General features: G+C 49.1%; 1 protein-coding gene across 5 annotated transcripts in view; it reads left to right on the top strand.

Annotated features, from left to right (window-relative positions):
- The first annotated feature begins 15228 nt into the window (after positions 1 to 15228).
- Positions 15229 to 17742, top strand: part of SYT6 (synaptotagmin 6) — a 66316-nt gene continuing 63802 nt past the window's right edge. The window contains exon 1 of one of the 5 annotated variants that reach the window (XM_086391975.1): positions 15229 to 15483. Coding sequence is in view for 2 of the 5 variants with exons in the window: in XM_086391976.1 (XP_086248102.1) it covers positions 16402 to 16737 (336 nt within the window). In the remaining 3 variants the exon portion in view is untranslated. Of the gene's footprint in view, positions 15484 to 15623; positions 16323 to 16401; positions 16738 to 17742 lie in introns of those variants that run through there. The other 4 variants (XM_086391974.1, XR_015160743.1, XR_015160742.1 and 1 more) reach the window with 4 other exon arrangements.

Here is a 17742-nt window from a genome sequence, read left to right as displayed (position 1 = left end):
TCAGGTGGCCAAAGTTTCAGCTTCCATGTCAGTCTTTCCAATCAACATTCAGGACTGATTTCCTTTAGGCTGGACTAGGTGGATCTCCTTGCAGTCCAAGGGACTCTCAAGAGTCTTCTCCAACACCACAATTCAAAAGCATCAATTCTTCAGCACTCATCTCTTGTTACAGTCCAACTCTCACATCCATACATGACTACTGGAAAAACCATAGCCTTGACTAGATGGACCTTTTTTGACAAAGTAATGTCTCTGCTTTTGAATATACTATCTAGGTTGGTCAGAGCTTTTCTTTCAAGGAGCAAGCATCTTTTAATTGCATGGCTGCGGTCACCATCTGCAGTGATTTTGGAGCCCCCCCAAAATAAAATCAGCCACTGTTCTCATTGTTTCCCCATCTATTTGCCATAAAGTGATGGGACCAGATGCCACGATCTTAGTGTTCTGAATGTTGAGTTTTAAGCCAACTTTTTCACTCTCCTCTTTCACTTTCATCAAGAGGCTCTTTAGTTCTTCTTTGCTTTCTGCCATAAGGGTGGTGCCATCTTCATATCTGAGGTTATTGATATTTCTCCCAGAAATCTTGATTCCAGCTTGTGCTTCATCCAGCCTAGTGTTTCTCATGATGTACTCTGCATAGAAGTTAAATAAGCAGGGTGACAATATATAGCCTTGACATATTCCTTTTCCTATTTGGACCCAGTCTGTTGTTCCATGTCCAGTTCTAACTGTTGCTTCCTGACCTGCATACAGATTTCTCAAGAGGCAGGTCAGGTGGTCTGGTATTCCCATCTCTTGAAGAATTTTCCAGAGTTTGTTGTGGTCCACACAGTCAAAGGCTTTGGCACAGTCAATAAAGCAGAAATAGATGTTTTTCTGGAACTCTCTTGCTTTTTTGCTGATCCAGCGGATGTTGGCAATTTGATCTCTCATTCCTCTGCCTTTTCTAAATCCAGCTTCAACATCTGGAAGCTCATGGTTTACATACTGTTGAAGCCTTGCTTGGAGAATTTTGAGCATTATTTTACCAGCGTGTGAGATGAGTGCAATTGTGTGGTAGTTTGAGCGTTCTTTGGCATTGCCTTTCTTTGGGATTGGAAAGAAAACTGACCTTTTCCAGTCCTGTGGCCACTGCTAAGTTTTCCAAATTTCCTGGCATATTGAGTGCAGCATTCTAACAGCATCATCTTTTAGGATTTGAAATACCTCAACCGGAATTCCATCACCTCCACTAGCTTTGTTCGTAGTGATGCTTCCTTAGGCCCACTTGACTTCTCATTCTCCATTAGCAGTCCCCATTAGCAGCAGTCCCCATTAGCAGCACTAATTGGACAGTAATTGGTGTTATCATAAAAAACATCCTGGAAAACAGTTAACTGCCCCAGAACACATACTTGCTTTCCAGTGATGCCTTGATACTTGGAAAAATGAGCAGTTTCCTCTCACAAAGAAATTTTTCAGGACCTAGACTATGGTGTGTTCACAGAGGGGCTTGGATCTTCTCCTTCCCAACTTCCTGTAGTTTCATCATATTCCTTCTGAGGGCCGGATTCTGGTCTTCCTTGGCTGGCCTCCTGACTGGCAGAACAACCTGGGCTCTTGGTAAACATCCAGGCAAGTGAGACTGAGCTTCCAGCCATGAATGTGGGGATACATGAGGGCTGATGGTCCTCTCTCCCGCCTGTCTTCAACTATGCTCCAGCTGAGGAAAGCTGCTTACTCCCTTTTCACTTGGAGTGCTTATTTTTGCCTGAAAGCCTTGTCCCAGGGTGTACCTGGAAGGCGTTCCCATTCCCCTATTCCTTCCAGTCTCACCTGCCTAAAAAACTCAAAACTCTCCTCCTCCAGGAAGCCTTCCCTGATTTTGCTAGTTTAATTCTACTCTGGAATTCCTTCAGCACTTACACCCTTGCTTTACACTGTATTATATTCACATATATACCTGCCTTCAGAGCAGTAGTCACTCACTGAGTGTGAATTAGGTTTTGAGGTACTGAGGAGATGAAGATAAATGAGACAGAGACCCCAGCTCAATGAGCTCACAACCTACTGACAAGTCAATGATGTACTGTTGCTAAACTCTGTGAAAAAAAGTGAGCATTGGGCTGATGAGAAAGGGAACATCTGAGGCAGCTTTGGAACTCAGGGGAGGGGCTGTTTTGAGTGCTTCATGTATTTCAATTCATTTAAACCTCTTGGTACATTGTTATACTGATAAGAGAGTGTACTCTGATACTACTATTATCATCTCCATTTTAAGGAGAGGAAAGCTGAAACACAGAGAGGTTTAGTAACTTGCTCAAGGTCACACAGCTACTACATGGCAGATCTAAGATTCAAACCCACACAGCCTGGCTCCCAAACCCACAGTCTTAACCTCCATGCCCTACTATGTCCTCTAGGAACCAGCTGAATGATAAGGAAAAGAGGAAAGTTGTTCAGGGCAGAGGGACAAGCAATTGCAAAGTGCCAGAGTCTAAAGAGGGCTGTGGTAGAGAAGAGAGGATCTGCAGGAACCATCAGCAAAAGCACGAAGGTTGGGTGGGATGTGAGGATGAGAACAGGAATTATCACTCTGTGACCCTTGGACAAGCAGCCTGTAGAGGTATAAGGGGTCTCTGGGAGAGGAGGCTAAATAAGTGGACCGAGGCCAGGTCTGGAAGGGACTTGAGCACCGTACTAGAGAGTGTCAGCCTCATTCCGAAGGCCCTGGGAAGTCAGTAAAGGGTTTTAAGTGAGAGGGTGACATAATTAGAATTTCTCATAACGTGACTTCCATGATCCAGAAGAGGAATGTTGAGTGTCTATGCTGGGGCAGTGACAGTGGTGAGGAGGACAGGGGCTCATCATTTTAAAGATTAAAACAAAATGATATGGTGAGAGACTGAATGTGGGTGGATATGGAAGAGGCAAGAGTCAAGGAGGGCCCTGAGATTTAGGGTCTAATTTGGTTTAGTTATGTCCTTCTTTAAGGGAGCAGAGCAGGTTCGTGAAGAAAAATATGAATTCTATCTTGAACGGGTTTGATTCAGGAGGCCTTTGGTAAAAGTGTTCACAAGAAGAATTTAGGAATGCAAGCCTAGAACCAAGGAGAAAGTGAGGAGTCAGATTCAGAATTGGGAGACCCTACACGGCTGCGACTGGCGCAGTAAGCACGGGTGAGAGGAGCTACCCTACGTCCGAGGTTAGGGGCAGACGCCGGGAGGACCCCATGCCCGAAGGGCTGCGGCCAAGAGGAATTACTCCAAGAGGTCAGGGTCAGCGGCCGAGAGTGCCAGGCTGCGACGGTGCAGGAACGGCTGAGAGGAGCTACCCCACGTCCAAGGAGCGGTGGCTGCCGGGGCGCAGGAGGGCCTAGAGGAGCTATCCCACGTTGAAGGTCAGGAAGGGCGGCGGTGAGGAGATACCGCTCCAGGAGATACCACTCGTCCAAGGTAAGGAGCAATGGCTGCGCTTTGCTGGAGTAGCCGTGAAGAGATACCCTACACCCAAGGTAAGAGAAATCCAAGTAAGACTGTAGGTGTTGCAAGAGGGCATCAGAGGGCAGACACACTGAAACCATACTCACAGAAAACTAGTCAATCTAATCACACTAGGACCACAGCCTTGTCTAACTCAATGAAACTAAGCCATGTCCGTGGGGCAACCCAAGACCAGCGGGTCATGGTGGAGAGATCTGACAGAATGTGGTCCACTGGAGAAGGGAATGGCAAACCACTTCAGTATTCTTGCCTTGAGAACCCCATGAACAATACGAAAAGGCAAAATGATAGGATACTGAAAGAGGAACTCCCCAGGTCACCAGGTGCCCAATATGCTACTGGAGATCAGTGGAGAAATAACTCCAGAAAGAATGAAGGGATGGAGCCAAAGCAAAAACAATACCCAGTTGTGGATGTGACTGGTGATGGAAGCAAGGTCCAATGCTGTAAAGAGCAATATTGCATAGGAACCTGGAATGTCAGGTCCATGAATCAAGGCAAATTGGAAGTGGTCAAACAAGAGATGGCAAGAGTGAATGTCGACATTCTAGGAATCAGCGAACTAAAATGGACTGGAATGGGTGAATTTAACTCAGATGACCATTATATCTACTGCTGCTGGCAGGAATCCCTCAGAAGAAATGGAGTAGCCATCATGGTCAACAAAAGAGTCCTAAATGCAGTACTTGGATGCAATCTCAAAAACGACAGAATGATCTCTGTTTGTTTCCAAGGCAAACCATTCAATATCACAGTAATCCAAGTCTATGCCCCAACCAGTAACACTGAAGAAGCTGAAGTTGAACGGTTCTATGAAGACCTACAAGACCTTTTAGAACTAACACCCCAAAAAGATGTCCTTTTCCTTACAGGGGACTGGAATGCAAAAGTAGGAAATCAAGAAACACCTGGAGTAACACGCAAATTTGGCCTTGGAATACACAATGAAGCAGGGCAAAGACTAATAGAGTTTTGCCAAGAAAATGCACTGGTCATAGAAAACACCCTCTTCCAACAACACAAGAGAAGACTCTATACATGGACATCACCAGATGGTCAACACTGAAATCAGATTGATTCTATTCTTTGCAGCCAAAGATGGAGAAGCTCTATACAGTCAACAAAAACAAGACCAGGAGCTGACTGTGGCTCAGATTATGAACTCCTTATTGCCAAATTCAGACTTAAACTGAAGAAAGTAGGGAAAACCACTAGACCATTCAGGTATGACCTAAATCAAATCCCTTATGATTATACAGTGGAAGTGAGAAATAGATTTAAGGAACTAGATCTGATAGATAGAGTGCCTGATGAACTATGGAATGAGGTTTGTGACATTGTACAGGAGACAGGGATCAAGACCATCCCCATGGAAAAGAAATGCAAAAAAGCAAAATGGCTGTCTGCAGAGGGCTTACAAATAGCTATGAAAAGAAGAGAAGCAAAACGCAAAGGAGAAAAGGAAAGATATAAGCATCTGAATGCAGAGTTCCAAAGAATAGCAAGAAGAGATAAGAAAGCTTTCCTCAGTGATCAGTGCAAAGAAATAGAGGAAAACAACAGAATGGGAAAGACTAGAGATCTCTTCAAGAAAATTAGAGATACCAAGGGAATATTTCATGCAAAGATGGGCTCGATAAAGGACAGAAATGGTATGGACCTAACAGAGGCAGAAGATATTAAGAAGAGGTGGCAAGAATACACAGAAGAACTGTACAAAAAAGATCTTTATGACCCAGAAAATCACGATGGTGTGATCACTGACCTAGAGCCAGACATCCTGGAATGTGAAGTCAAGTGGGCCTTAGAAAGCATCACTGGGAACAAAGCTAGTGGAGGTGATGGAATTCCAGTTGAGCTATTTCAAATCCTGAAAGATGATGCTGTGAAAGTGCTGCACTCAATATGTCAGCAAATTTGGAAAGCTCAGCAGTGGCCACAGGACTGGAAAAGGTCAGTTTTCATTCCAATCCCAAAGAAAGGCAATGCCAAAGAATGCTCAAACTACCGCACAATTGCACTCATCTCACATGCTAATAAAGTAATGCTCAAAATTCTCCAAGCCAGGCTTCAGCAATACGTGAACTGTGAACTTCCTGATGTTCAAGCTGGTTTTTAGAAAAGGCAGAGGAACCAGAGATCAAATTGCCAACATCTGCTGGATCAGCAAAAAAGCAAGAGAGTTCCAGAAAAACATCTATTTCTGCTTTATTGACTGTGCCAAAGCCTTTGACTGTGTGGATCACAATAAATTGTGGAAAATTCTTCAAGAGATGGGAATACCAGACCACCTGACCTGCCTCTTGAGAAATCTGTATGCAGGTCAGGAAGCAACAGTTAGAACTGGACATGGAACAACAGACTGGGTCCAAATAGGAAAAGGAGTACGTCAAGCCTGTATATTGTCACTCTGCGTATTTAACTTCTATGCAGAGTACATCATGAGAAACGCTGGACTGGAAGAAGCACAAACTGGAATCAAGATTTCTCGGAGAAATATCAATCACCTCAGATATGCAGATGACACCACCCTTATGGCAGAAAGTGAAGAGGAACTAAAGAGCCTCTTGATGGAAGTGAAAGAGGAGAGTGAAAAAGTTGGCTTAAAACTCAACATTCAGAAAACTAAGGTTATGGCATCTGGTCCCATCACTTCATGACAGATAGATGGGGAAACAGTGGAAACAGTGTCAGAGTTTATTTCTGGGGGCTCCAAAATCACTGCAGATGGTGACTGCAGCCATGAAATTAAAAGACGCTTACTCCTTGGAAGGAAAGTTATGACCAACCTAGACAGCATATTCAAAAGCAGAGACATTAGTTTGCCAACAAGATCTGTCTAGTCAAGGCTTTTTCTAGTCATGGTTTTTCCTGTGATCATGTATGGATGTGAGAGTTGGACTGTGAAGAAGGCTGAGTGCCGAAAAATTGATGCTTTTGAACTGTGGTGTTGGAGAAGACTCTTGAGAGTCCCTTGGACTGCAAGGAGATCCAATCGGTCCATTCTGAAGGAGATCAGTCCTGGGTTTTCTTTGGAAAGAATGATGCTAAAGCTGAAACTTCAGTACTTTGGCCACCTCATGCGAAGAGTTGACTCATTGGAAAAGACTCTGATCCTGGGAGGGATTGGGGGCAGGAGGAGAAGGGGACGACAAAGGATGAGATGGCTGGATGGCATCACTGACTCGATGGACGTGAGTCCGAGTGAACTCTGGGAGTTGGTGATGGACAGGGAGGCCTGGCATGCTGCGATTCATGGGTTGCAAAGAGTCGGACGAGACTGAGCGACTGGACTGGACTGAACTGAGCAGTATGGGCTCAGGAGTGAGACTTCCTGGGTTCAAATTCTGGCTCTATCACTTGATACCTATAAACTGCAGGTAATAATAGGGTTGTTGTAAGAATTAAATGATGCAATCCATATTAAGCAGCTTCCCTGGTGGCTCAGACAGTAAAGAATCTGCCTGCAATGCGTGAGACCTGGGTTCAATCTCTGGGTTGGTAAGATCCCCTGGAGGAGCAAGGCAGCCCACTCCAGTATTCTTGCCTGGAAAATCCCCATGGACAGAGGAGCCTGGCGGACTACAGTCCATGGGGTCACAAAGAGTTGGATACAACTGAGTGACTAAGCACAGCACAGCACATATTAAGCAAGCAACATAGATTTTGAAACACAATAAATCTTAGTGTTTGATACTGTTAGTATTATTTAGTATTTAAAGCCCTCAGAGTAGATGAGATCTCTCAAGAGAATATGCAGGGACAGAAGAAGGGATGAGAGTTGAATCCTGGAGAAAAAGGAAGGGTTGGGAGGAGGCAGACAAGAGAGAGTGAGAGAATCAAGAGAGGAAGGCGATCCAGAGGGAATCATGCCACCGAAGAGAATTTCACAGTCAATGTGGGCCTGGGCACCTCTGCAGCAAAGAGGTCAAAGAACTCATTTTAAACCAATTTCACGTGTGGCCTCTCTCCACAAGTGATTATGGGCATTCTCCCAGGATAGAGCCCTTCATGGGCTGAGGGCTCTGCATGCTGTGTGTGCTTACGGGAAACAACATAGGACTGTATATCACGTACCTGGTACAGAACTGGATCTTAGTAGGATCTCAATAAATGCTGAATCAATGAATGATGTGAAAACACAGGCTCAAGTTCTGGCTCTGCCACTTGCTAGTTGATCCTGAGACAGTTATTTTTAGCCTCTCTTGAGACCTCACCTTGTAAAAGAAATATAATAATATCCACTTTTTAGGGCTGTTGCAGGTATGAAGTGAGACATCATTTAAGAATGTGTTGTGTAAACTGTACCACTTTACAAATGTACAGGAGTAGGCATGAAGGTGGGGGCTGAGTCAGTAAAGTCATTCATGGCACTTCTGGCAAACAGAGACACATAGATGAGGCTTGGGAGCAGGGATAAAAAAGGATTTTTATTTTACTGAATAGATGGAGGCTACAATTTAGGAAGCAGATTTGTTCTCTCCAGGAGGTACAACCCTTCCATTGCACAGGGAGTGGAAGGCCCTTGACCCAAAACTCACTCTGTTGAGTCCTCCTGCTTGGGTTCTGTTGAAATCAAGGATTTAAGACTTTCTAGTTTTGACAGGACCTTTTGTGGATTTGTCACTTTAATTAGTTTTGGCATTTTATCTGGTTTCTTTTCATTAGTGGAACAGCCAGAGTCCTGAGATTACAAACCCCCTCCAGGCTCCTGGGGGATAATTCCAGTCTTTGGGGTCCTGGTTTTACCAGAACCTTGACTTGGCCCTTCCTGGAAGCTGTGCTATGACCACAGGACACAAGCCAGCTGCCGCAGAGACTCCCTAAGCTGCCCTCGGAGGAGTCTTGTCTCTGTCAAGAGTGGAGCAGCCAAGCATGTCCCGAGCCATGAAGCTGTCTGGCCCCAGCCCTGTGTTTCATCAATGATACTGTTTTCTCTAGACCAGGAACTGGGTCCAAGGAGTAATTGGATGACTAAGGTCAGAGGGCCAAGACCTTTGCAAAGATATAGGGGTGAATCTTTCACTGCTCTGTAATTTCTTTCCAAGTACTTTTTCTTTATTATGAAGTCAATTTTAAAATATTATAACCTTTTTTGTAAAACAAAAAAATTATTCATACCCTCACCAGGGACCAGAAGGCCCAGATTCCAGTTATCTGCTACTTCTTAGCTTGTGTGACCAGGGACCAGTTACTTAATTTCCTCATTCACCAAATGGACTACTAGCACCCTTACATTCTAGCCTTAGGGTTGTTATAAAATTAAATGAGAGAAGGGACTTCCCTGGTGGTTCAGTGGTTAAGAGTCTGTGTTCCCGATGCAGAGGGCCTGGGTTAAATCCCTGGTCGGGGAAAAGATCCTGAACACCACAGTGAAGATCCGGCACAGCCCCCCAAAAAATTAAATGAGAGAAATTTTCTCTTGGCAATCTTCAGTTTATGGGTTAATCTTTAGCCAATGCGCCTGCTGGCTTTCCCTGTATGGTCTGACAGAAAGAAGAAGGGGTAGGAACTGTTGTTTGTTTGAACACCTGCCATGAATCAGCCATAAAAAAACAAGCATTTAACTCCAGGCATTTAATCCTTGTATACTATAAAGCAGACCTCATATGTCCCAATCTACAGATGAAAAAGTTGAGGTTCAGAGAGCTAAGATACAGTGCCTCAAGTGATACAGTTGGTAAGTGACAGAGCCAAAAGCTGAACACAGGTCTGTCTGGCTCTAAAACCCATGCTCTTTCTTCTACACAAAGTCAGTGTGAAGAGGAGCACACTTGGCTTCTTTTCTAGCTCTTCCGCTCCAATATCATTCTCACTTCTCAGGTAATGCAGAGAGCGCCCTAGGCTCACGATGGTTAGGTCCAGCTCTAAAACTGCTTTCAGTTCAGTTCAGTCGCTCAGTTGTGTCTGACTCTTTGCGACCCCATGAACTGCAGCACGCCAGGTCTCCCTGTCCATCACCAACTGCCAGAGCCTACCCAAACTCATGTCCATTGAGTCAGTGATGCCATCCAACCATCTCATCCTCTGTCGTCCCCTTCTCCTCCTGCCCTCAATCATTCCCAGCATCAAGGTCTTTTCAAATGAGTCAGCTCTTCGCATCAGGTGGCCAAAGTATTGGAGTTTCAGCTTCAACATCAGTCCTTCCAATGAACACCCAGGACTAACCTCCTTTAGGATGGACTGGGTGGATCTCCTTACAGTCCAAGGGACTCTCAAGAGTCTTTTCCAACACCACAGTTCAAAAGCATCAATTTTTCTGTGCTCAGCTTTCTTTGTAGTCCAACTCTCACATCCATACATGACTACTGGAAAAACTATAGTCTTGACTAAATGGACCTTTGTTGGCAAAGTAATGTCTCTGCTTTTTAATATGCTTTCTTTCCAAGGAGCAAGCGTCTTTAAATTTCATGGCTGCAATCACCATCTCCAGTGATTCTGGAGCCCCCCCAAAATAAAGTCAGCCACTGTTTCCACTGTTTCTCCATCTATTTCCCATGAAGTGATGGGACCAGATGCCATGATCTTAGTTTTCTGAATGTTGAGCTTTAAGCCAACTTTTTCACTCTCCTCTTTTACTTTCATCAAGAGGCTCTTTAGTTCTTCTTCACTTTCTGCCATAAGGGTGGTGTCATCTGCGTATCTGAGGTTATTGATATTTCTTCCGGAAATCTTGATTCCAGTTTGTGCTTCTTCCAGCCCAGCATTTCTCATGGTGTATTCTGCATATAAGTTAAATAAGCAGGGTGACAACATACAGGCTTGATGTACTCCTTTTCCTATTTGGACCCAGTCTGTTGTTCCATGTCCAGTTCTAACTGTTGCTTCCTGACCTGCATACAGATTTCTCAAGAGGCAGGTCAGGTGGTCTGGATTACAGATGATGATTTCTGACCTTGAACCTGTATCTGCTTTCCTGGTTCCCAGACTGCTTTGGCCTACAAGCGTTAGTTGCTCAATCGTGTCTGACTCTGTGTGACCCTATGGACTATATAGCCTGCCAGGTTCCTCTGTCCATGGGATTCTCCAGGCAAGAATACTGGAGTGTGTTGCCATACCCTTCTTTAGGGGATCTTCCCGACCCAGGGATTGAACTCATGTCTCTGTCTCCTGCATTGGCAGGCAGGTTCTTTACCATTAGCGCCACCTAGGAAGGGCAAATATACCCTTGGCTTAGGTGGTTTGAGGTGGCTTCCCTCACAGCTCAGTTGGAAATGAATCTGCCTGCAATGCAGGAGACCCTGGTTTGATTCCTGGGTTGGGAAGAGCTACTGGAGAAGGGATAGGCTACCCACTCCAGTATGCTTGGGTTTCCCTTGTGGCTCAGCTAGTAAAGAATCCATCTGCAATGTGGGAGACCTGGGTTTGATCTCTGGGTTGGGAAGATCCCCTGGAGAAGGGAAAGGCCACCCACTCCAGTATTCTGGCCTAGAGAATTCCGTGGACTGTATAGTCCATGGAGTCACAAAAAGTCGGACACAACTGAGTGACTTTCACTTTCACTTTAGATAGCTTGAACTGTTGAGGACCTTTCTTAAAACAAAAGCAAGACTGGACTCTCAAAAACACCTGGGCATTGACTTAGAGCTCTACAATGTCTTCTCTATCTTTCAGGGAAGGGGGAATTCCTGGAAACTCTTATAATGGCATGGAGGGGTAAGATTTGCAGAAGTCATGGAGCTTTGCCTAGAGTTGCTATGTTGGTGTGGGGGTGAGGGGGACAGGGTGACATCTGCTGGAAATACTGATAAAGCTGTTTTGGCAGAAACTCCATTGGGATTCCATGGAAGAGTGTGTTCCAAATAATGGTATAAAGTTACTCCCACTCCCCAATTCAGGACATCAACTTAATTCTTCACCAGCAGAACAGGTTGAGCTGATGTCTGTTGTCTTAGAGAAAATTGAAAACCTTCACAAAAGTGGCCAGATGCTTCAGTAAGCAGGAGATTGGAGAGGTGGAGAGAGGAGATCAGTGGTCTTCAAGGTTGGGTCAGAGTCCTCTCAGCTCCAATCTGCTTAGCAAAGCGGTGGGTCTGCTTGTGTCTATTTCTCTGTATCTATGAATGTCAGACTGCTCCCTTTACATCTCTGCTGGGGGTATGGAGGGGAGGAGGGAATGGGGAAAGGGTTCCCTATTTAGAAATTGCATTGAGATGGAAAGACAATATGACACATCGGCTCATGTCAAAGGAGCTCATTCTTCCCGCCTACAGCATTAGCAATTTCCTACTGAGGTTTAATTTTTTAGAAATTATTATTTTGTTTTAATTTATTTTATTTGTAGCATAACTCAACAGGACATTGCAGCTCAGAGCAGGGTGGGAAGTTTCCAAGGGCAGTCAGGCCACTGCCTAAGAGACTTGGGGTGGGGGGCAGGGGAAGTGTACTTCAGTTATTTCTGATCAGAGGAGAGCATAGGAGTGGGAGGCTGCTGGCTTTTGCCTCAAACCTCCTCTCACTTTGCCTTTTGCCTCACCTCCACCCCCTTCTCCTGCTTCTGAGCAGTCTGGCCTGGGGAGTGGGGGGAATCCGGTTTACAAAGCTCTAGCCAGGACTGTACAGGAATGAGAGTAACGAGGGAGGAGAAGCCCAAAGAGAGTCTGGACATTTTAAACTCACCCTTTTCTTCAGAGCCAGAAAAACCTCACTCTCTCCTTCTTTTCCCTGCTCAGCTTTCTCCTTTCCTCTCCTGTAAAATCCTAGAGTGTGGTTGCTGGAAGAAGCCTCCAAGAGCTTCTCATCCCACTTAGTTATCTTGTCAATAAAGAACCAAGACTCTTACGGGAGCATGACTGCCCCGGGGCTGGTTTGGTGTACCAGCCCTGGGACCCAGCCCCCTGGGGTACAGCTCTGTGCCCTTGTTTGCCTATGCCTTGCTGGCTCTGTGCCTCCTTCACTTTCCCATCTTTAATCCCAAAACTTAGAATGTTTTCCTGGGACTTCCCTGGCAGTCCAGTGGTTAAGACTCTTAACTTCCACTGCAGGGGGTGTGGGTTGGATCCCTGGTCAGGGAAAGAAGATCCTGCAAGCCAAAGAGAGGACAAAGAATAATCTTCTTCTGAGAGATAAGAGTTGAGGGGTAACAATTTCACTTCTTTCTCTCCTCCCCTACCCGGGTCTGAATAGGACTCTGGAGTCTGAATTTAGTCTTTTCATATGGAAAGAAACCTAGATGTGTTTTGGGAGTGGGCTTGCAGTCTAAAGGGATTCTAAAGAGGAAAGAGTCCCATCTTTACATGAGGATTTTTTCTTTCTGCTTTGTGGCTGGTTATGTGACCAAATGTATCAGCAATTAACTGTGGGGAGAGGGCAGGAAGATGACAACTAGGGCAGAGCTTTTCTCTTAATGTAAGAATCATTAAATAATTACGTTTCTCTTTTATCTCTCTTTGGGAATCAGTGTTTCTTTATGGGCCCCTTTATAAACATGCCAGTTCTGTGTCTCTCTGTTCTCTGCATCTCTCTCTTATATTTGTCTCGGTACACGTCCCTCTCATCCTCTGCCTCTCCATGTGTCTCTTTCTCTTATCTCTGTCTCTCTCATCACTCTCATACACACACACGATCACTTACACAGTCCAAATTCAATAGTTATTGACTGAACGGGGAGCCTGAGCCCCCTGCCCACAGCCCTGTCAGAGCGAACCTTTTTCTCCCCATGTGGTTGAGAAATGCCAGGTCCGGAGCTGCTGCCGGGGCGCCAGAGACGCTGCAGAGCTGCCTGCCGAGTGTGGAGGCAGAATCCGGGAACAATGAGAAATTATCTGTTAATTCTCGGTTCCTGCCACCTGCTCTGCTCCGAACAGGATCCTTTGCCTTCAGTTTAGATGCAAATTCCCCCACTCGTTGTAAAGCAAAATATTGATTTCCCTGCATCACAGGCCTGGGCCCTTGGAACGGACCAGTGTTTTTTTCATTCTCTGCAAAGGCAAAACAAGGCGCTTTGTTCTGCAAATTTCCCCAGGAACTGGAGAAGGGGAGGGAGAACTTGCTGCTGCTGAGTAACAGAGCTGCCATAAACAGGGGCAAAGAGCAGTTAGTCTCCATTTGTTATTTTATATAAACACAAACCTACCCCCTCAGAAATTGCTAATGAGTGTGTGACAAGGGGCCTCTGAGCTCCAGTCTCTCCAGGTGGTGGAGGGAAAACTGATGGGACCTCTGGGCTCTTCAGGTAGGTTCTTAAAGCCTCACTCTTTCTTGACAGTGCAACTGAGCACCTCTCACAGGAAGGTGGCCTGGATTGCATTGTGTGGCCGGGATCATGTCTTCTCAGTCACTCCCGCCTGAGTTCCAAGTCCTCCCCTATCGCAAGCTCCTGAAGTCAGAGTGGAAGCTTCGAACCCGCCGCAATTGCCCGGCCTACCTCCCTCTCCTAATGGGGTGCCCATGCCACCAGTTGCATTAACGGAGCCTTCAGCACCATGGACAGAGCTAGGAAGCGCAGGCGGTTTGCCAGGGTCCTCTTAAGCGTCGTCTTGACCCTCCGTACCCGGGGCACTAGCTGCCCAGGGCTGTCAAGGGCCGGCTAGCGCAGATGGCACACGATGGAGACAGCCAGGAGCTGGGGCTCCGAATCTCCTCTCTCCGGGAAGTGAGTCACCGCCGGAGCCACTTCCAATTAGCGTGTTAATTAGGAGGAAAGACCCTCCTCCTCCACCCGCCACCCAGATACACACCAGCCTCCTGGCTTTCAGAGACTGCAGCTAAAGTTTCCTTCTCAGCTCCGGGAAGGCAAAGGGACTTGAACCTGGAGTTTCGGGTGAACCCCACAGAGGAAGAGGCCCACCCGCCGACCAGCCGAGAATGCAAGATTTTTGTGACAGGCCCCGCAGGGGCCTGGCGGCTGTCCACAGACCTCCAGGTTGAAAGGGGCACCTAAAAGCCCCCTCAGTCAACCTGCTTCTGGACCTGACGCCACAGTTCCGAAAGGGGAGTTCTGCCCAGTCTAGCCTCAATCCTTCCGTTTAAATTTCGGTCCTTTTGGCTCTTGTTATGCTTATCAGCAAGCGTAACGTCGGTAGTGTTACACCGATGCGGGGACATGGGTCTGGCGGGAACCGAGGGCCCTCTTGAAACGCCCCCCGTTCTTATTCGCCAGAAACTTTCCCCTCCGGTTGCCATGGAGAGAGACGGCCGCTGCCTCCCGTCGCCATAGCAACGTGCGGGTACCGCGGACAGCAGGAATGAGGGGCTCAGAAAGTCTTTTTGCAGTTCGCATCGCCCCACAGTCTTGGGGTCTTCTGCCTTCGAAGCTGGCACAGGGGGCAAGTCTGACTAACTTCCCCGATTAGGAACCTTGGCCAAGGTCCTCCCACTCCCAGCAGGGTCATCCATCTTTCTAGAATAGGTTTCTCCATTTCGTTGCCACTTGTGTGGCATGTGGCAATTTACCCAGTGTTTTCACAACCACTGTCTTTACATCTCCCCGCAGCCCGTGAAGCACTCATTTTCATTTGTACCCTTTTCACAGAGAGGAAAAATTGAGGTTCAGGGAGGCCCAAGGTCACACCAGGCCGTGAATGCGGAGCCGGATCCTAGGCTCTTTCCCAGGTCTTGAACCCTCCAGGATGCGGGACAACTCGGTCCCTCCGCCTTGAACCGCCCGGACTCAGACTGGTCGCTGAGTGTAGAGGGGGCGGCCGTGAGGCGCCAGACTTGCCAGCTGCCGCGGGATGCCACGTGAGGGGCGGAGACCCTGCGGGGAAGTGATTAAAAGCCGAACGGAGCCGGAGGGGGCCGCTGCGGGGAGGGTCTTCTTGGGGCCGCCTTGCCCCGCCCCAGTCCGGCCGCGGCGCGGGTTCCGGCGGCTGCTTGGAGGGCTGCGGTGTCCGGGGCATGAGTGGGGTGCGGGGGACCGGGGAGCCTCGGTGCCAGGCGGCGCTCGCGGTCCTGGCCTCTCTGTGCCGGGCCCGGCCGCCCCCTCTCGGGCTGGACGTGGAGACTTGTCGGAGCTTCGAGCTAGAGCCCCCAGAGCGGAGTCCGAGCGCTGCCGACTCAGGTAACAGGAAAGCAGAGGCCCCTTCCCTTCCTGGAGTCTCGCCCTGGGTGTCCCTGCTCCCCAAAGCCCCAGCCTCGGGAACCCCGGAGCCTATGTGGAGAACTCTAGCTCAGGATTCTGGATTCGGATCCAGCCCCGGCTAGTGCACTGGCCATCGCTCGCAGAACAAGCATAGAGACGCGAAGGGGAGCCGGGAGGGAGAGAATACCCCTGCTTAAACCTGTGTGACTCTGCGGTGCCCCCGCGGAAAGCCGGGCTGCCAGGACGCGGCTCCCCGAGGGGCCTCAGTTTCCCTCTTGCTCTCTCTGCTTGCCCCGCGGGCGATCTTCCCGCGGAGGGGGTCCGTGGAGCAAGCAGGAGACCAGGAACATCCCGGCTGAGGAAGTAACTCGTCTTTTCGGAGGGTGTCAAGGTCCCTGGGTGCGTCTGTCGGTCTGTCCCGTCAGTTTATCTGATCTCTCGGGGAAGGCGGCCCCAGTCCCCAGGGTCTCTCAGGGAGAAACTTGGGTCTGCGCCTGGCACGAGGTCTTTGTGTCCGGGTGTCTCCGACTGCGAGTGGCTTTCTGCGTCTCCGCTGGGGGGCGGGGGGCGGGGTGGGGGAGGGTGTCTCGGCATCCTCCCCGCCGCACCCCCCACTCCCCACCCCTATAACTCGCTCCCTCGGTCTCTCTGTGACTCACTCGGACTCGGGGCCGATGAGCGACGGAGCCGGTGTCTCTTGCCGACTTCGCCAAGCGGGCGCCTCCTGCCCGAACGGCGCGGACCCTGCGCCGGACGCAGTCCCAGGCGGCTGCCGAGCCCAGGAGGGAGCCCGAGCCGGGTCGAGCTCGCCGGAGCCGGTGAGTCGGGAGCGCGAGCCCCGCGGGGCCCGGGCCTGGCGCGCGACTGCGGCGTCTCCCGGGAGTCGCGACAGCGGGAATGGCGTGTCGCGCCCTGGCGGCGGGAACCGCGGGAGGGTGGGCGGCGTGGCGGTTGGCCCGCCGCGGGTATTTACCTGCCTCACCCGCGCCGCGCGGCCGCGCTCACCCCCGGCAGCCGGGCTTCTTTGTCCGGATCCCGATGTCTGGAGGGTCCTGGGCGGGAGGGAGTAACGCGCGATGGGGAGAGGCTGGGGGCAGTGTGAAGCCTCGAGAGAGAATACGGAGTGGGGGTGGGGAGGTCCTGCAGGGACCCGGGCTCCGGGGTTCCTTTGGCTCCACAGACTCCACCCCTCCTTGTACCCCAACCCTGACCCCCGTGGCGCTGGGCCTAGAGGTACGCTGGGGTCGCCCCGCGGCGGCGCATCATCCGCGCGGGAGAGAGAGGAGGGGGCCCCGAGAGGCGGGAATTTTATCTCCACGCGCTTCTCCTGGGACCAGAAGCGGGGACTGGAGCCGCGGTTCTGGGAGGAGGTACAGGTGGAGTAAGCTCTCCAGAGGCCGTAGGTTCCAGGGCCCTGTTTTCACTTGAGGTTAAAGGTCGGAGATGTAGCTAGGTCCTAGTTTAGGAACAGGGCCGCTGGGGAATAGGGGAGAGGGAGGAGGGTAGTGGCCCCGGGGAGGCTTGTGTGCGTGAGGGGGCTGTGTCCAACCGTGGGGCGGGTGGAGCCCACCTCGGCTCTGTGTGGGTTGTAGGGGGCGCTGCTCCCCCCAACTCTGGTCCTGGCAGTGTTTAATCAATGAGCTGATTACTGCAGCAGAAAGGACTGAGGTTAGATATGCAGAAGAACTTTTAGAAGGTTGTACGGTGGTGGAGGTTGATTCTTCTTGAAGAATCTCTGAACAAATTAGGCCCAGTAAGTATTATCAGATTTTGGTTCTCAGGTGCCATCACCTCCTGCACTACCCAACTCCGTATGCATGTCAGACACACAATTTTCCCCAAGTCAGGGAGTCTCTTCCTGCCTGCCTCCCCAGTTCCCTTCCCTTCTTTGCTCCAATGATCCTTCTCCAGTGGGTCTCTTAATGCTTGCTCTGACCTCCTCAGACCCTAAATTCAAGCTGAGAACACACCTGTCGAGTTCTGGATGGAGACTGTTCCTCCTGTCTGTTTAGAGCAGAAATGCTAAGGGTGGGGGGGCAGCTGGCATACATGTGTACACGTCCTGATACAGGAAGGCATTGGTGTTCTGACTTCAGAGGGACACCGCATAGTCTGCAATGACAGGTACCTGGATGGCCAGGCTGGGGATGAGGGAAGGCTGAGGAGTAAGAGCCAGCAGGCCCAGATGAATCAGTATGCCTTCCCTGCAGGCTGCTTCAGAGAGCAAGGTTGAATTGT

Source organism: Bos grunniens, chromosome 3 (assembly GCF_055505025.1).
Source record: "Bos grunniens cultivar Pamir isolate PY7600 chromosome 3, Bosgru_T2T1.0, whole genome shotgun sequence".
Lineage (NCBI taxonomy): Eukaryota > Metazoa > Chordata > Mammalia > Artiodactyla > Bovidae > Bos > Bos grunniens.
This window is presented reverse-complemented; position numbering and strand designations above follow the sequence as displayed.